Here is a 19,182-nt window from a genome sequence, read left to right as displayed (position 1 = left end):
ATGTAAGTAGCATTTTACTGTTGTAGTTGGTGAGGCAAATCTTATTCATTCATTCATAATTATAATTCTTACAATTCAAACGTATACACTTTTAGGTAGTTTAATGAATAACAATTCATCATATTTCATAAGATGATCGTACAGAAAATCTTATTATGTAAAGCAACAAGCTGTAAATTTAAATTTGCATTGAATGACAAAAATTAAGTCAAGACAAATAAGCCTTTAATTTACTTTCCTGCAGATTTGTTCTTTGCCACACTCTAGTCCTCCAGGCCAGCAGATGTCGGAATGGCGCTTATACGGAGAAAGAGAAGAAGAAAAAGGAGCAGACGAAGAAGAAGACGAAGGACAAACGCTCCTCCCACTCAACATGGCGTCCTAGTGCAGCGTCCACGCTTGTTTGTTGACATATATTTAAAAAACAGGTTTACGCTGTATTTGTGGATTTACAACTGCTATAACTATGTCGAGACTAATCGTTAAAAATCTCCCTAATGGGGTAAGTAACCCGCCCGGGTGTTAGCAGACATTTTGCTTTGTTTCAGCCCGTATGAAGATGTAACATCACTGTGTTGTCTTGTGTGCAGATGAAAGACGACAGGTTCAGGTCCATGTTTGATGCCTTTGGCACAGTGACAGACTGCTCTCTGAAGTTTACCAAGGACGGCAAGTTCCGAAAGTTCGGTTTCGTGGGTTTTAAAGCGGAGGAGGATGCGAACAGAGCTCTGAAACATTTCAACAAGAGCTTCGTGGACACCTCCAGAGTGACGGTACGGACGGCCATGGCTGCACAGCCGAGCATGCGTGTTGTTGACATTGTTGGTTTTCCATTTGTGAACCCAATGGTTGTCATGTATTCCAGGTGGAGATGTGTAAGGCTTTTGGAGACCCCACCAAAGCAAAAGCCTGGAGCAAACATACCCAGAGCTCAGGCCCGGAAAAACCCTCCTCTCCTTCTGGTACTGACAGCAAGAAGGTACCTACTGACACAAAATGACGAGAAGTTACATTTACATTACATTACATTACAGTCATTTAGCAGACGCTTTTATCCAAAGCGACTTACAATCAGTAGTATATTACATATCATTCACCCATTCACACACTGATGACAGGCTACCATGCAAGGTGCCACCATCAGACTCTAACTAACATTCATGCATCATCCAGTCCACACCGATGGCAAGCCTTCAGGAGCAACTTGGGGTTAAGTGTCTTGCACAAGGACACATCGACTGCCGAGGCCGGGTATCGAACCACCGACCCTCTGATTGGAGAACTACCTTACTCTCCACTACGCCACAGCCTACATTAACACTAGAAAGAAACAATTACCATTTTTACATTCAAATCCACAATGTCCAACTTTATCCGACTAGAATCATTTCTATATTACTGTGTGGATAGCCACAGAGTAATGCAGTTATCTTTGTGGAGAATAATGTAGTTCATTTCTGCAACACTGTCTCTCTCGCCTTCAGAAAAAGAAACCGAAAAAGGAAACCGACAGCACACTTGGAAATGTAAGTTCATGTGATTATCAGCAACTATGTCTGTTAAATGTTAATTATATAAGATGTGAATGAGATGAAACCAAACTCGGGCTGCCTATCAAACATCAATACTTTTATGGCACCCACCAAAATATGCACATAGCACAGTTTTTAGAATTATATTGACACTTGAAACAACAACAAAAAATGATAAATGAATGATACCCAGCTCTTAATCAGCCTTCTTAAAACATTTTCATCTCATAGATTTGTCAGGCTGTCAGTTTATTTCATTCAACAGTATCCCCTCTACATCACCCCAGTTCTGATCTTGTAATAATTTATTGTTTTTTTAATTGTGTCATGTACTTAATACTCGCAGTGTCTGCCTGTGATATTTAATGATTGAATTTTATTATGGGTTTTTGACAAACAGTGTTATTTATATATTAAATTATTAGTTTATGTAAGTTCTAATAATTTCGTGTCCACTTGTGGTGTGTCTCAGCTGGAAGAGGACCAGGGATTCAAGGAGTTTCTGTCAGTGCATCAGAATCGAAGCCAAGCCCCAACCTGGGGGAATGACACTGTGCCGCAAACAACCAATCCTGATGAACAGGCGAAGGCTCAGGGAAAGAAGAAGCCAGCTTCGGATGATTACCTCAACTTTGATTCAGAACAGTCAGAGGATGAGGAAGACGGAGATGATGAAGAGGAAGGTTGGTAACAGTGGTCCCTTTTTAGTGTAGGTACTGTAGATGAAAGCTGGGTCCCAGTTTAGAATCTGGATCCTCTGAAGACTTTATTTACACAGTATCAATGTGTTTATCATAAACCAGGTGCACTGTATGTCAATCACCTTTTTTAGCATTTTTGTGCAATTTTGTAGTTCTAAACCTGGAAATATGTTTGACAGTTAGTTCATTCTGGCCTCTAGGTCTTTTCAAGTGCATATTATGATCTTCAATATGCACAGTGAATTAAAATCATACATGGTGTGTATGAATGAGGCTGCAACAGATTAATTAATGTGTGGGGTACTGATTACAGTCAATGAAGAGCAATTAATACATGTATCACTGTGTTACAAATGCTTCACATCACAAGCTTAGATATAGAGAGAAGTGCATGATTGGATGGTCTCCGTATCCTTGTTGCTTTCAGGTGCCACTAAAGAAGCACTGAAGTCTGGCTTATCAGATATGGAGTACCTGCGCTCAAAGGTGGCACAGACAGACGACACAATGGAAGAGAGTGAAGAGAAGCATGATGGTGAGGAAAATGAGGATTGTGGTCCCGTGCAGCACACAGACAGCGCCTACGAGAGCGGTGACCGAGACAACGTGTCAAAGACCAAAACCTCAGTTTCTTCTGAGGATAAGAAGCAGAGCAAAGCCAAGAAAAATGCCAAGCAAGAGGTGACTGTTTAAATCTACACATTAAACAATACTTTTCAGTACAGCATAGTATTTGTTTTCTGGTTTACACGCACATCTTTTTGTTGCAGATGGAGCCATCGACAGAGTTCACAGTGAAGCTGAGAGGAGCCCCGTTCAACGTGAAAGAGGTGAGTGAACAAGAGCTTCCTGGTGTCAGAGCAGTAGCAGTGATATTGTTTTGTATTTCATTATCTGCATCTATGATCAAAACATTTTTTTGTGTGTGACACCAATAGCAACAAATCCGAGAGTTCATGACGCCGCTGAAACCTGCAGCGATCAGGATTGGGAAGAACGAAAGCGGAAATAGAACAGGTATGTTATTGAAGGCATTTTTCAATAATGTCAACAACAAAAAAAAATCACAGATATATTATCATCTACAGCACATGTCTGTTGGGTAGATGGATGCACTGTATGTGTCTATGTTGACTGACTCTCTGTCTGTCTGTCTGTCTGTCTGTCTGTCTGTCTGTCTGTCTGTCTGTCTGTGTGTGTGTGTGTGTGTGTGTTTCAGGTTATGTATATGTGGACTTGCACTCTGATGAAGAGGTGGAAAAGGCTATGAAGAGGAATAAAGACTACATAGGTGAGAAATAATATATCCTATGTCCAATTTGCTAAATTATCATTGACCCCAAGCTGTATGTGATGACTGTTCCTGGCTAACTGTGCTAACCTTCTGACTGTGTTTTTAGGCGGGCGTTACATTGAGGTATTCCGTGTGGATGCCTCTGGGGGTAAAGGCAAGAGAGACAGAAAGGACAAAGAAATTGACAGGAACTTCACCAGGAAGCTGAAGGAGGATGAGGAAGAGGAAGATGTTGCCGAGTCAGGTCGCCTCTTCATCAGGAACCTTCCTTACACCTGCACTGAGGAGGAGATCAAAGAGCTTTTTGCTAAACATGGTGAATTCAAAAAAACATCTTTCATTCACATACGAGTTGACACAGGCTTTCACTCTTTTAAGAGGTGATGATAACTTTACTATCTTTACAGGTCCTTTATCGGAGATGCTCTTCCCTATTGACAATCTAACCAAGAAACCTAAAGGATTCGCTTTCGTAACGTACATGATACCAGAGAATGCTGTGACAGCTCTGGCTCAGCTGGACGGACATGTATTTCAGGTATTTGATGTCCAACTGATGTTTGAGATACATAAGTTTACCACAGGACCTGTTATGGCCTCTGGATTCAGTAGTACAACTTCATTTTCAAATTAAGTTTAGGCCGATTAGAAACATTCATTCTCTCATGCTTTTAGGGCAGGATGCTTCACCTGCTTCCCTCCACCCTGAAGAAGGAAAAGACGGACTCTTCAGATGCCGGTGGTCCTGGCTCTTCGTCTTACAAAAAGGAAAAAGATGCTAAAAATAAAGCTTCTAGTTCCAGGTACATGTAGTTAAATTTACCCCCTGCTTCTGTGCTTTTGAATTTACTCATAAATATGAATTATATTTGTTTCTATTCAATTACATGAGCCGTCCCTCATTCCTCTTATAACCTTCTAGCTCCCACAACTGGAACGCCTTGTTTCTGGGCACAAGTGCAGTGGCAGATGCCATTGCGGAAAAATACAACACCACAAAAAGCCAAGTCCTTGACCATGTGAGTAATGCTTTATCCTGTCCGTCTACATGAATGGTCATCAACTCAAGAGTTAGCGGGTGTTCAGACTGAAAGCATTCCTGCATTAAAACAAAGCATGGGGAATTCAAATTGTTGAGGTACCAGTGAGGTGATGAAGTACTTTCCAAGTCCAGTTTGGATAACGGATTCATAAGTTTGAAGGTTTGTCAATTGTCAAAACACTGCAAAGGGATTTATAAAGTTAAGAGGAAGGATTTTACTGCTCTGGAAGGTCATCATGGCGGACATGTTTTATCTTTAACGATAGATGGTAAAATATGCCTTTCATGATAAAAAATGTATCTACTAAGAATGCATGCATGTATTCAACTGGTCAAAGCAGGACCTTTCTGGATGACGTTGCATTGCTTTAGGGCAAAAGTTGAGCCAGGTTCAGCCTTTTTGCTGGACGACTGTGTGTTTTTTTGCTGTGGTCCTCTGCTGTGAGACCTGTTGCCTGGCACCTCTTGCCATGCCAATGCAGCCATTCCATTCAAATGTCTGTGTAAATGCATCTTTTCATCTGTTGCAGCTACATCAACATGTGTTTCATTAGGCAAACTGAGCAGCAGTATTTAAAGTTTCTTTATACTTCTCTGGTCCAGGAGTCAAAGGGAAGTCTTGCAGTGAGGATGGCTCTGGGTGAGACACAGATTGTTCAAGAGACCCGGCAGTTTCTACTAGACAACGGTGTCAGTCTGGATTCCTTTAGTCAGGTATGCTGACCACACACTCACATTTACACGTTGCTAAATTGTCTTTAAACATTTCACCGTGCCCATAATGCAGTTACCTTGGTTAAGATTGTTTCCTGTGTGTGTCGTTCGCCCTGCTGTACAGGCGGCAGCAGCGAGGAGTACAACGGTGATCCTGGTGAAAAACCTTCCAGCTGGAGTAACAACGTCAGAGTTGGAGGAGCTTTTCTCACCTCATGGCTCTTTGGGCCGAGTGCTGCTGCCGCCCTCAGGCCTCACCGCCATCATCGAGTTCCTTGAGCCAACTGAGGCAAAGCGGGCTTTCACTCGGCTGGCCTACAGCAAGGTTTGTGTATAGCTTTATACCAGCAAGCATATGTTTGAGGCACTTTAAAAGCTTTAACTGAACTGACTGTATCTCTGAAAACCGTAGTTCCAACACGTCCCACTATATTTGGAGTGGGCACCTGTGGGGGTGTTTGTGGCAGCCAAACCAGAAACAGGTAAAATCACTTAAACACACTCGTAAACATACAATACTACACAATCTTTTTCAAGTTTTGTATTTTTTTTTAAGGCACAAAAGTATCATTTGTAATAACGAAAAACAATTTTTCCTCTGTCTTTCAAGAAGTACAAAAAGAGGATGCAAAGAAAGAGGAGAAGAAGGGTCAAGAAGAAGAAGAAGAAGATGAGGAGGAGGAGGAAGAGGAATCTGCTCCTGGTTCCACACTTTTTATTAAGAATCTTAATTTCAGCACGACAGAGGAGAAACTACAGGAGGTGGGTCAATTAATAAATTCAACCCTCAGTAAGGTTTGGTAATACTGAATGAGGGTTTAATCATAGCATGTTTAATATTGTTTACTTCGTTTGTTGCAGACTTTCTCAAAATGTGGCAAGATCACATCCTGCACCATCTCCAAGAAGAAAGATAAAACAGGTACGGATCTTTCACATGTGTAAATGTAACATGACATAGCAGTGTATACTATGATTTAGAAAAGGGATATTGATACATATATGTACCAAAGTTACATATGATTTATTTGAACATGGGATTCTATTAGAAGAGAAGACATTAGCATTGTCTCAGGCTTTGCAGGAGATGTCTGTACATGTTTTATTTTTCTATTGAATCTCTGAATCAGTGTTCACAACCTACTTACAATGTTAGTTTGATTTCCAGGCAAAATGTTGTCCATGGGCTACGGCTTTGTCCAATATCAGACAGCAGAGGCAGCACAGAAAGCCCTGAGGCAACTACAGGTATGTACTATACTCCTTCTAACAACCTTCCTCTGCAACCTGGTCCTTGACTAAAGAGTGTTCTTTGTCTCAATCCTCCTCCAGCACTGTACTGTCGATGATCACCAGCTAGAGCTGAAGATTTCTGAGAGAGCCACAAGGTAAGATTTGCATCAGAAGGGTTTTATACTTTGATTGTGGTGAAGAATAAGAATGGTGATCTATTAATTAGGTTTACAAAGAAGTATTAAGAGTAAAGTACTAAGTAATAAACCAGGACATTTGATAATTAGGCTCAGGTGTCTGCATCAGCACCAATCTAAAATAGTGTGTGGTGTGAAATGTGCTTTAAGTGTTTAATTTTTTCGTATTTCAAATATTGACTCTAATGTTTGTGGGTTCGACTTTAGCTGGAGGCTTGGTATGTAAACCTTACTTCTGTTGTCACTACTCACACAGGACTCCTGAAGTGTCACGGAAGAAGAGGCAAGATGAGAAGAAACAGACAGGCTCCAAGATCCTTGTGCGAAACGTCCCCTTCCAAGCGACTGTCAGGGAAATTCGGGAACTCTTCTGGTAGGTGTCAAATGCACACAACTGTTTTTTATTCACACTGTGTGGAGAATGTTTTGAGCGGGATCATTAAACAATAATATGATTTCTTCCCTATGTCCTTTCAGTACATTTGGAGAGTTGAAGACAGTCCGTCTTCCAAAGAAAGCAGCTGGTTCAGGGAATCATAGAGGCTTTGGCTTTATTGACTTCCTCACCAAACAGGATGCTAAGGTTTGTGTTGTGTGAGCTTTCAGACATGTATTTAGGACATCTACTGTCCTCTGGTGCTGATCAAAAATACTATACTCCTGTTTTCTCCACAGAAAGCATTTGCTGCTCTGTGCCACAGCACCCATCTGTACGGGAGACGCCTCGTGCTGGAGTGGGCTGATGCTGAGGAAACAGTAGAGACATTGAGACGGAAAACAGCCGAACATTTTCATGGTAAATCAACAAACTTTTGTAACAACATGAAGAAATGAAAACAACTGCGCTGTTTATTGATTTTATTCCTCTATATTATTTATCCTCCATGACAGTGGCTTCCAAAAAACAGCGAAAAACAGAAGTTATGGAGGGAATAATGGAGACGATTGAAACTGGAGGTGGGGAAGACTGAGTTCCCTCAACGCTATTATCCCTTTCGAAGCCTCCACTCTGACCAGCCCTTCACTATTTTTCAGTATGAAACGGACTGTGAACAAAATAAGGACCTGAGTGGCGTGTGCAGAAGGAACTAATTATAATGAATTCATCAACTTTGTGGGATTTCTTACATGATTTCTAATGGATTGTATAAAATGATGCCTCAAAGAAATATAATTGGACCGCTGTTAGTTTTTCTATAAAATTTTATTTCATGTTTTAAAAGTCTCATGTCGTGTCCTGTTTTACTTTTTCTAATTATTGTGAGGTCTAGGACTGTGCTAATGCCTGTTCTACACATGCTTCCTACGTTTTGCTGAAAAAAAACCAAGACCCAGTCCCACCTCTCCCCTCTGTGAGCTGATTATCATCCGATTAATCGCAATAGATCCAGAAAGAAATCTCAAAATGTTAATTTAACATAAATTCATAAATCAAAAGAATAGATTGGCTAAATAAATCATTAAATTGTGAGAATTTAATTTGTAATCAAAACAAAAATGTCTTTAACACCTCATGTTGTGTAGCTTCAAAGTGACATAATGGGGGGTCTTTTATTTTGAAAGTACCTTTCCGTATAATGTCAGCTGTCTAGTCAGCCGCGGTATCATGTGACTTGTTCTTGACAACATGGCGTCCAGGCAAAACAAGACGTTTGCTGTTGGGAGTTTTAAGGCGTTTTTGTCCGCTTTGTGTTGTATGTGTGCGTGTGTTGGAGCTGAAATACGAACCGCTGTCATTGACAAACACACCGGACAGCTGTCGGTTCAGGAGGGATACCGGAAAGACTTTGTCGCTTGGGCAAACTTCACTGATGACATTAACAAATCAGGGTGAGTTCACTAAGTCTGTTTTCTCTGAATAAGTCTTGCCTACTTCTGCTTTCTGTCTTCTCCTCACCCACAGAACAGGCCATTCTTCCTTAATTAGTGCAATCAATATGAAAAACGTAAAGCACCCAAACCTGCACACAGATCATTTTTTTTATTTATTTATTTACATGGGATCTCTTTTCAGCTGGTCTTTCCTGGAGATCACTACCAGCAGTCAGTACAATGACAGTATCCAGGCTTATGCAGCCGGTGCAGTGGAGGCTGCAGTCACATCTCAGGTTAGTTCATGCAATCCTGTTTGTGCTCGACCTGCAAAACAGTCAGAATGTTTTATTTACTAACTTTACATTTAACCTAATCTAATGACTTGGTGTATGTTTGTTGTAGCTCATCTATAAGCACTGGATGAACACTCTGATGGATTACTGTGGGCCCTTCACATCTCAATCCGGTTACTGTGAGCGCCTTAAGGCCTTCATCGCAACCAATTTGCAGTGGGTTCAGGAGCAAGTGGAGAAGCAGCCCAGTTCACCCTACTGGTACCAGGTACACAATGAACACTTGAAGGATAATATAATATTCCCTTTCATGGATACAAAAATGTAAAATGCCTTAAATATGATGTTTCACGATCAGTATTTCTTGTCAGGTGCGTCTGGCGCTGCTGCAGCTGAAAGGTCTGGAGGACAGCTTCAATGACGAGCTGTCATTTCCATTAGGGTCGTTCTCCTTCAACCCATTCGGCTTCCTGTAAGTGGTTATCTCCATTTTTCATTATCAATCAAACATGTTTTTTCGCTGTTCCTGAGATCCTAAACCTTGTTCTTCACGGTTGTCTCACACTCTCCACCTCTTCTCTGTCCAACCAGACTTTTTCAAATAGGCGGGGATCTGGAGGACTTGGAATCTGCTCTAAACAAATCCAGCCAAACTAGACCTCTTGGATCTGGCTCCTGTTCTGCTCTCATTAAGCTGCTGCCAAACAATAAGGAGCTGCTGGTGTCACATGACACCTGGGCCACCTACCAGTCCATGCTGCGCATTATGAAGAAATACATGTTTGCCTTTAGAGTTTCTCCTTCAGGTAGTTTACTTATGCAAGTGTGTCCTCTGTTTATCATTGCTCCTACTCTAGAGTCCCTCATTTCTTACATTATGGGATTAGTTAAACATTTGGCCAAAAAACTGTATTTGCTTCGTGAGAGTTGGATCAAAAGTTAAATAACACTCCTGCTTCTTTACAGTAAATATGAAGCTGCAGCCAGCCGCTCGTTAGCTTGGCTTATGGTAGCATAAAGATTAGACACAGGTGAACAGCTAGCCTGGCTATGTCCAAAGGCAACAAAGTCTTGATTTATAAGGGGCCTAGGCTGGTTGCCTGACAACTCATGGTGACAATGAGAATCCAGGAAATACACAAATTACACTTTGGGTTTTGTAAGGCTTAAACAAATGAGATATTATGTGTCTATTAGTGATCTTCATAGGTGCTAATTGGACATAGCCAGGCTAGCTGTTTCCCCCTGTTTCCAGTCTTTATGCTAGGCTAAGCTAAGCTAAATGTCTACAAGCTCTATCCTAAAATTTGTTTCAAGCTCCAATAATGGACTGATTGTGTTGTTGCTTTATATTATGTGAATACAGATTTGTCTAACTTTATTATGTGCTTGATCCTTTTTTTTTTTATCAGAAGAGGGTTTTATTCCTGGAGGAACTCAGGCGTTCTCCTCTTATCCTGGATCGATCTTCTCTGGAGATGACTTTTATATCCTAAGCAGTGGCTTGGTGAGAACTGTTTGTACTTGACATCATAGAACTGAGTGTTAAGAATAAAATGCAGTATTTGAATGTGTTTTTATCGTTTGGCTGGTTTATTTTTCTTAATCTATCTCCTGTCTCCAGGTTACCTTGGAAACCACCATTGGCAACAATAACCCTGCTCTCTGGAAGTTTGTTCAGCCAACAGGAGCTGTCATGGAGTGGTTGAGGAACATTGTGGCCAATCGTCTGGCTGCTACTGGCAAAGAGTGGGCCATGATATTCAGCAAGTACAACAGTGGAACGTGAGTTTTACACATCAAAAAGAAACTGTCTCGGATTACTTTTTAACCAACATTATCACCACTTTGTCTTGATGAAATCCAGGCTGTGTTGTCTTTTGCTATTTGTCCTGTGTTCAAAATTCCAATTGATCACAAGATTAGATAAGGCTTTGTGTGACTGCATTGTGGAAGTGGAGCAGAGAAAGGGCATTTATAATCAGGAGTTACATGAGAAGCCTGTTGGGTCCACTAAGACAGTCAGTCTGTTGAGTCAATCAATATCAATATCGCCTATAATGAAATTAAATCACCAACTGCATGGATAAACAGTAAATAAATTAATAAAAATCTGTAAACGCTAGATAATATGTGTGCTTTGTAGGTATAACAACCAGTGGATGATTGTGGACTATAACCACTTCACTCCAGGAAGAACTGACATTAAAGAGGAGCTCTTTGTTGTACTGGAGCAGATTCCGTAAGTCTTTGCACCAGATCTTTAATCAAAACACAATTTTTTTATTTCAGTATTTATGTTTATGACTTCTAAACCTGTCTGCTAAAATAAGCTTTTCTAATCTTTTTATGCTGCAGCGGACAAATTGTCTACTCTGATAAAACTCAGGAACTGCTGGAGAAAGGATACTGGGCAAGTTACAACATACCGTAAGTATCCAAGTTGAAAGTTTAATGTTAATATATGCTATAGATTACGTGTGTTCTAATTGTTTTATATGTAAAATTGTCTTCTGTTAATATATAGGTACTACGTAGACATATTCAATGCCAGTGGCTGCAATGAGCTGGTTGAGAAGTTTGGTCCGTGGTTCTCTCTGGACAATAATCCTCGGGCTCAGATATTCAGGAGAAACCAGACAGCTGTCACAGATGTGGACTCAATGGTCCGCCTTATGAGGTACAAACAAAATTTAACGTTAGATTTTATATTTCTTTATGCTAATGACAAAAATCATGTTTTATTTATGATATGCTGTGTCTATCCTCAGGTATAATAACTTTAAGGAAGACCCATTGTCCAAGTGTGAAGGCTGTGATCCACCTGCGAATGGAGAGAATGCTATCTCAGCCCGTTCAGACCTGAACCCGGCTAATGGCACATATCCGTTTGGCGCCTTAAGGCAGAGGTCCCATGGAGGAACAGACATGAAGGTTTTGATTTAATTTTCATTTAATTTCTTGCCATCATCCATTTTTCTGCCCATACTACTATCCATCATGATCCGCAAATCTTGTTTGTGCTTAAATCGAACTGTAGTATGTTAAAGAGATGTCTGCTAAATCTGATGCGTTATGTGTTTTTCTGTGAAGATGACCTCCTTTGGGATGTTTCGTGACTATGGTATGCTGGCAGTGAGCGGACCAACATGGGACCAGGTGCCACCCTTCCAGTGGAGCACATCACCTTATAAAGACCTGATGCACATGGGTCACCCTGATACTTGGGCATTCAAGCCTATAAAAGTCACCTGGACTCCTTAACTGTTATTACGCCGTATATACAAGTGGCATGATCAGTGTAAATACTGCCAGCTGTTTGAAGTTTTGAAAAAGGGAAAAGATACTTAGAATCAATGTGACATGCCTTTTATGAATGTCTAGGGCTGCCCCCGATTAGCTGACTAACCTGTAATTTTAGTCTAAGGAGACACAAGTGTTGTTTTTGTTTGATTCTTTGCGGAGAAACTCAGGTTTTACAGATCTGTTGATTAAATCTTCTAATAGATCGATCAACAAGTTGCGTATGAGCGTTAGTCGACTAAGGATTTCTTTGGACCTGGACAGCCATAAGATAGTAACATTATTGATTCTCAGGAGAGTGGCAATAAAATTCATGATAAAAATGAAGTATTACAGTAATGGAACTATTTGCATAATTAAAGCACACATTGTTAGAGAGAGCTTTAAATGTAAGGCAATATGAAAAACCCTTCACAACCTTGCTGATGTAAGTGGAAGCTTCTACATATATATATATGATTTTATATCTATGTCAACATGTAAATTCTACCTATTTAAATTCTGATGAGTTAATGGAGTTGAACATTTTTTCGACAAGACTATACCTTTTTTGAATAAATCACTAAGTGTAGGCAAATGTTTTGATCATGAGTCAAATAGTTTTTGAATAAATCTGATACAATGCATTGTATGATTTTCTCAATAAAGTGCCCAAATCGTTGCCTTTTTCTCACCATGTAGTTCTTTTAAAAACATGCAAGACATTTTGCTTTATCTTAATAAGCTAGTTTCATCTTCAAAAATGGTATGAGTAGATAGTCACAGCCCAGGCATATTCAAGTTTTGACTAGTCAAAATATTATTACAGATATCTTGAATTAGAGTTTTGACTAGGCAAAATATTATTACAGATATCTTGAATTAGAGTTTTGACTAGTCAAAATATTATTACAGATATCTTGAATTAGAGTTTTGACTAGTCAAAAAATATTGAATTTACAGATATCTTGAATTAGAGTTTTGACTAGTCAAAATATTATTACAGATATCTTGAATTAGAGTTTTGACTAGGCAAAATATTATTACAGATATCTTGAATTAGAGTTTTGACTAGTCAAAATATTATTACAGATATCTTGAATTAGAGTTTTGACAAGGCAAAATATTATTACAGATATCTTGAATTAGAGTTTTGACTAGTCAAAATATTATTACAGATATCTTGAATTAGAGTTTTGACTAGTCAAAATATTATTACAGATATCTTGAATTAGAGTTTTGACTAGTCAAAATATTATTACAGATATCTTGAATTAGAGTTTTGACTAGGCAAAATATTATTACAGATATCTTGAATTAGAGTTTTTAGGCAAAATATTATTACAGATATCTTGAATTAGAAGGCAAAATATTATTACAGATATCTTGAATTAGAGTTTTGACAAGGCAAAATATTATTACAGATATCTTGAATTAGAGTTTTGACTAGTCAAAATATTATTACAGATATCTTGAATTAGAGTTTTGACTACAAAATATTATTAGATATCTTGAAAAGTTTTGACTAGGCAAAATATTATTACAGATATCTTGAATTAGAGTTTTGACTAGGCAAAATATTATTACAGATATCTTGAATTAGAGTTTTGACTAGTCAAAATATTATTACAGATATCTTGAATTAGAGTTTTGACTAGTCAAAATATTATTACAGATATCTTGATCTTGAATTGACTAGGCAAAATATTATTACAGATATTTGAATTAGTTTTGACTAGTCAAAAATATTATTACAGATATCTTGAATTAGAGTTTTGATAGTCAAAATATTATTACAGATATCTTGAATTAGAGTTTTGACTAGTCAAAATATTATTACAGATATCTTGAATTAGAGTTTTGACTAGTCAAAATATTATTAAAATATTATTACAGATATCTTGAATTAGAGTTTTGACAAAATATTATTAGATATCTTGAATTAGAGTTTTGACTAGGCAAAATATTATTACAGATATCTTGAATTAGAGTTTTGACTAGGCAAAATATTATTACAGATATCTTGAATTAGAGTTTTGACTAGGCAAAATAAATATTTTGATACTTGAATTAGAGTTTTGACTAGGCAAAATATTATTACAGATATCTTGAATTAGAGTTTTGACTAGTCAAAAAAACAGATATTATCAGATAATTAGAGTTTTGACTAGTCAAAATATTATTTATCTTGAATTAGAGTTTTGACTAGGCAAAATATTATTACAGATATCTTGAATTAGAGTTTTGACTAGTCAAAATATTATTACAGATATCTTGAATTAGAGTTTTGACTAGGTCAAAAAAATATAGAGTTTTGACTAGGCAAAATATTATTACAGATATCTTGAATTAGAGTTTTGACTAGTCAAAATATTATTACAGATATCTTGAATTAGAGTTTTGACTAGATATCTTGAATTAGAGTTTTGACTAGTCAAAATATTATTACAGATATCTTGAATTAGTTTTGACTAGGCAAAATATTATTACAGATATCTTGAATTAGAGTTTTGACTAGTCAAAATATTATTACAGATATCTTGAATTAGAGTTTTGACTAGGCAAAATATTATTACAGATATCAGTTATTAATATAGAGTATACCTCATAAATGGTAAAAGAGCTTAACAGAGGTGCTCACTGGCGGCTTGGCTACAGAGTGTCATGGTGACGTCACGTAGGTCGCGTCACGCTCGTCGTCATGGCAGCTCACTCCCGTATATTGACATCGCTGTCGTGAAGTTATCTCTGAACCCTTAAGATGTTGAGCTCCGGGTGTGTTCAAAAAGTTGCGACGTGATAGGAGAAGATTCAAATTCAAGGTATGGATTTATGTTTCTCAGCTAGTTGGTTAGCAACATAACATTGAAAGTAAGCTCACGTTGCAGTTATTTTGTGAATGGAGCTGGTTGCTCGACGTGGTAGACACGTTACAGACGTCCTGTGTCTCTGTAGTCTGGACCAGCTAAATGTGTGTTATCCTTCGTACTGCAAACGTATGTCGAAAGGTGGCTTTTCGCCTCAGTTAGTGCAGAAAGTCACCTTTAATGCCTTGTTTTTGTAGAACTACACTCAGGCATATGGTAGCTAAGTGCCCAGACCACTGTTTGTTTATCTTGTTTTCTACATTACATTTACATTACATTACAGTCATTTAGCAGACGCTTTTATCCAAAGCGACTTACAGGAAGTGTATTCAACATAGGTATTCAAGAGAACTACTAGTCACCAGAAGTCATAAGTGCATCTCCTTTCTTAAACAAGCATCTTAAAGCATAAGCCAGAGCAAAAGTATAGTGCAGAGGCAAATTACTGAAAACAATAATTGCAACAGACTAATTCGAATATAGTAAGTGCTACAAACTACTACGAATAGGATAAGTTCTACGCTACTATGCTATCACCCAAAGACATGTCTGAAAGAAAGACCTGGGGGAGGTAACATACAATCACCCAAAGACATGTTTTGCAATCCTCAATGAAACAGCCCTGAACATCTTGCGTTAGGTTGAACAAATGCATTGACCCAGTTCAAACAAGCGACCAAAGTTCATGAAACACACCCATTACATTACATTACATTACAGTCATTTAGCAGACGCTTTTATCCAAAGCGACTTACAATCAGTAGTATATTACATATCATTCACCCATTCACACACTGATGACAGGCTACCATGCAAGGTGCCACCATCAGACTCTAACTAACATTCATGCAACATCCAGTCCACACCGATGGCAAGCCTTCAGGAGCAACTTGGGGTTAAGTATCTTGCCCAAGGACACATCGACTGCCGAAGCCGGGTATCGAACCACCGATCCTCTGATTGGAGAACTACCTTGCTCTCCACTACGCCACAGCCGCCCACCCGCCGACCTGTGGGGGTTTTGCAATCCTCAATGAAACAGCCCTGAACATCTTGCGTTAGGTTGAACAAATGCATTGACCCAGTTCAAACAAGCGACCAAAGTTCATGAAACACACCCATTAGCACTACCAACGTTACTGTAGACAAGAAGCTGTGACAACTTTAGTAACTGACATGATTGACCTCTGTTTACAGCTTGGGGCAGGTGTATGTGGAGTCTGATGATGGGTTTCTGGCAGCCGGTGACCAACCTTAGAGATTATGTGTCCCAGAATCCTCCAGGGGTTACATTTTTCCTGTGTCTGTTGGCTCTAGCTGTCTCCTTTATCTGCCTCAGCTCTTACACCTACACACACACACTACTGCCTAACCCTGACACAGCAGAGGTAAGGACACTTATTCAATGTTGTAAGTCTTTAAAAGAGTACAAGTTTTTTTTTTGCAATTCATAATCATGACATGTGACTGCATGTGTGCTTGTGTGTCCTGAGCTGATACTGATCGTACATTTCATTTTTCTTTTAGGACTGGAACCAACTACTGCACTTTCTCAGTTCCAGTTGTGTGTGAAATCCAACACAAGTTCATCTGAGCTTGCATTGCCAGCCCCCCCTGATCTGCTGGATAGAGACACTTCAGTTAACTCTACAAAGACTCCCTCTCTCATCACTCTGCGTGTCAAGGTTCCTCTGACTGTGACTACTAACTCAAACAGTGGCTCTCTGATAGACCTCGGTTTACTCACTGCCATGAGAGCCAGTCAGTTACAACTTGGAGGTTGGTATTGCGGTTCATTGGTTTGGTTGTAAAATTAAGCATAGTGCTTGAATAATCCATGATCAATTGTTTTACTCCCCAGGCAATGAGATTGTTAATGTGACTCTAGAGTTTTTGTCTGGAAATGACACCTACACCTGTCTCACCATAAGTGCTCCAGCGCACCTCCTGCCCATGAGTCTGTAAGTTTGTTCACATTTGTGTTCCTAAGATTCCATAATTTAAATCACCAACTGCTTAGGTATATAAACACAACATCTGTCAACTCATGATTCTGTATTTTTGTGTGTTTTCATGCATATACTGTTTACTTAAATGAAGAGTTCCTCCAGAGTGCCCTGTGTTTGAGAAAAACATTTCACCCATCCATGTGGAAGCGGGTAACCGGCTGCCTACAGCATCACAAACCTGCTACCGTCTACACTCAACGAATGACCCCACACTCACTGTCATGTTAACTCAGGTACAGCATGTCACACATGCACATCGTAACTTGCTCAGCCGTAATACAGATACCAATTTGTCTTCCTGTCAGTCATTCTCTGCTTTCATTCTTTAGGAGGAGCAGAGTGTGGCAGTGCGACATCTGTTGCAAGCCAGTGTGTGTCTCCTTGGAGTTTGCTTCATACTCTGTGTAGCTGCTAGTATGACACATTCACCAATGCGCCGCTACCATTGGAATGGAATGGATCCGCAAAATGTAAGTTATTTATTTTTATCTCTGACTATGGTAAAGATTAGGCATTCTGATTGAACATCTAGACATATTGGCAGCATCTAGATATCCAAGTCTCTGCATATTTCAGAAAATACAGTTTTAACCTAACCTTAATGTTTTACTTCATTTGCAGGAGCCCTTGATTGACACCTGAACATTTTTCACCCGCTGCATCCTAAAGAAATCAGTTGGTGGTGGAGAGAAAAGGGCGACTTGTGTCATTCCTTTTAAAGGGGCAACCCACCCATTTTACATAAGAAACAAGTTTACACGTCATGGGGAGTAAGTACTATTCAGCCTAGCATCTTCTGTAGCTCTGGAGGCAGCTTGTAAAAGAGTGAGAAATTAACCCTGGTAGTGTCATTAGGGTTATCTCTGCTTGGGTTTGAAGACTAGATATTTATGTAGCATACTGCGAAGTGAAGATATTATAGCGTCCGCTTTATCAATTCTGAACATTTCTAATATGTCTCACACAAGTTTCTCAACTTTATGAAACTGCAATACTTAATCAGTGGTGCATTCCAGTTATAGGACACTGGAATAGTATACAATATCCAAGTGAGAAACATGGATGTGATATAGGAGATGTATAATATTTAATGGGACCATGGTATAGATTAATTAACTCTTCAGATGGTAATGCCTCACTCGTACATTCACTATCCAATCCATTATGTGCAGTGCGTGCTATGTTTACTTCAGTTCCCACATTTGCCAGCTTTACTCTGTTACTTGTGGGAAATGGGCTATACAGGTCATTTGTATTATTTGTTTAATAACAAAGAGTTAATAGGACACTTACATTGTGTGCATGTAAATTACTAGTGTAATAAACTGACATGTCATCTAGACTCTGAGTATCTCAGTCTGTCCAGAAGCTAAGAAACCGATAACTAGTCAAGAAGGTATCCTGTTTTCAAACACAATTTTCTAGTACCCAACACCTGTTTTATTTGTTGTTCGGCCAAATGAAGAAAAGCTATTAATGTAACCCTTAAGACTTGATTGATGCACACACAATACTGGTTATTATACGCTTTTGCAGTTACTCATCTAAATTACAATAAAGTCATGACCTTACAAACTTGGCTATGTTATTGATTGTCCCCTCTTGGCATCAATAAAGGGTTATGTAAGATAAGATAAGATAATCCTTTATTAGTCCAGCAGCGGGTACATTTACAGGATTTACAGCAGCATAGAGTATAGTGCAAAACAAGTATTATAAATAAATAAGCAGTGAAAACAGTAAAGAATATTAAATAAGTAAAAAAATATTATATATACAGACAGATGTAATCAGTTTTGTCAACCCAGGACCAGCAATGGAATAGGGAGATCAAACATAGAGATCTGAATTTTGATCCATGGTTTAAATGTTTCTTTAAAAAGACCTGAGCAATCAAATATGCAGTACCTTATATAACTGTTTAGCATTTTCTAAATAATAATTATTTAGGATTTTTTATTGGGGGCTTTCTTCTGGAAGCCATTGGTTTCTTTTTAATGCAGTATGAAAATCAACTAGCAGAGACTTGAAATTTGCTTTACATCTGTTCAGATTATCCCAGGTTCATCATTGTCAAAGTGACCTTATTGTGAAGAAATACAAAAATCAGAGGAGCCACTGCCAAACGTGTCTGTATTGTCAATAATGATCTGTTGTCAAACACACAATAAACAAAATGTTCTCCAGTTAGTCAGCGTTTCAC

At 38.8% G+C, this 19,182-nt stretch overlaps 3 protein-coding genes across 3 annotated transcripts; all 3 read left to right on the top strand.

Annotated features, from left to right (window-relative positions):
* Nucleotides 1–368: 368 nt before the first annotated feature.
* Nucleotides 369–7,938, top strand: rbm19 (RNA binding motif protein 19). Its single transcript, XM_054610803.1, has 24 exons — nucleotides 369–502; nucleotides 591–773; nucleotides 866–979; nucleotides 1,485–1,526; nucleotides 2,005–2,215; nucleotides 2,661–2,914; nucleotides 3,004–3,063; nucleotides 3,172–3,250; nucleotides 3,453–3,524; nucleotides 3,634–3,843; nucleotides 3,935–4,065; nucleotides 4,203–4,330; nucleotides 4,450–4,546; nucleotides 5,173–5,283; nucleotides 5,408–5,608; nucleotides 5,696–5,765; nucleotides 5,894–6,045; nucleotides 6,145–6,205; nucleotides 6,452–6,531; nucleotides 6,616–6,671; nucleotides 6,970–7,086; nucleotides 7,191–7,296; nucleotides 7,389–7,509; nucleotides 7,605–7,938. Exons 1-24 carry the CDS (start codon nucleotides 467–469, stop codon nucleotides 7,682–7,684), a joined length of 2,772 nt encoding a protein of 923 aa, XP_054466778.1. The 5' UTR covers nucleotides 369–466; the 3' UTR covers nucleotides 7,685–7,938.
* Nucleotides 7,939–8,314: 376 nt separating this feature from the next.
* Nucleotides 8,315–12,774, top strand: plbd2 (phospholipase B domain containing 2). The gene is made up of 12 exons (XM_054611142.1): nucleotides 8,315–8,543; nucleotides 8,728–8,821; nucleotides 8,931–9,089; nucleotides 9,193–9,293; nucleotides 9,413–9,627; nucleotides 10,234–10,328; nucleotides 10,446–10,606; nucleotides 10,968–11,063; nucleotides 11,180–11,251; nucleotides 11,349–11,501; nucleotides 11,593–11,755; nucleotides 11,915–12,774. The coding sequence occupies exons 1-12, from the start codon at nucleotides 8,341–8,343 to the stop codon at nucleotides 12,083–12,085; spliced, it is 1,683 nt and encodes a 560-aa protein (XP_054467117.1). The 5' UTR covers nucleotides 8,315–8,340; the 3' UTR covers nucleotides 12,086–12,774.
* Nucleotides 12,775–14,811: 2,037 nt separating this feature from the next.
* Nucleotides 14,812–19,113, top strand: zgc:158398 (uncharacterized protein LOC568894 homolog). The gene is given in 8 exon segments (XM_054611341.1): nucleotides 14,812–14,925; nucleotides 16,168–16,358; nucleotides 16,498–16,513; nucleotides 16,516–16,749; nucleotides 16,832–16,931; nucleotides 17,071–17,212; nucleotides 17,309–17,449; nucleotides 17,601–19,113. Coding segments are annotated over 7 exon segments (831 nt in total). The 5' UTR covers nucleotides 14,812–14,925; nucleotides 16,168–16,181; the 3' UTR covers nucleotides 17,622–19,113.
* Nucleotides 19,114–19,182: the final 69 nt, after the last annotated feature.

This window comes from Anoplopoma fimbria, chromosome 13, assembly GCF_027596085.1.
Source record: "Anoplopoma fimbria isolate UVic2021 breed Golden Eagle Sablefish chromosome 13, Afim_UVic_2022, whole genome shotgun sequence".
Classification (NCBI taxonomy): Eukaryota; Metazoa; Chordata; class Actinopteri; order Perciformes; family Anoplopomatidae; genus Anoplopoma; species Anoplopoma fimbria.
This window is presented reverse-complemented; position numbering and strand designations above follow the sequence as displayed.

What these genes read in the sequence shown, in the direction of transcription:
- rbm19 (XM_054610803.1), top strand. Translation starts at nt 467, where the DNA reads ATGTCGAGACTAATCGTTAAAAATCTCCCTAATGGG. An exon ending in AATAAAGCTTCTAGTTCCAG is followed by an intron (nt 4,331 to 4,449) that starts GTACATGTAGTT and finishes ATAACCTTCTAG; the next exon opens with CTCCCACAACTGGAACGCCT. An exon ending in AAGCCCTGAGGCAACTACAG is followed by an intron (nt 6,532 to 6,615) that starts GTATGTACTATA and finishes ATCCTCCTCCAG; the next exon opens with CACTGTACTGTCGATGATCA.
- plbd2 (XM_054611142.1), top strand. Translation starts at nt 8,341, where the DNA reads ATGGCGTCCAGGCAAAACAAGACGTTTGCTGTTGGGAGTTTTAAGGCG. An exon ending in GATGACATTAACAAATCAGG is followed by an intron (nt 8,544 to 8,727) that starts GTGAGTTCACTA and finishes ATCTCTTTTCAG; the next exon opens with CTGGTCTTTCCTGGAGATCA. An exon ending in TGGGCAAGTTACAACATACC is followed by an intron (nt 11,252 to 11,348) that starts GTAAGTATCCAA and finishes GTTAATATATAG; the next exon opens with GTACTACGTAGACATATTCA.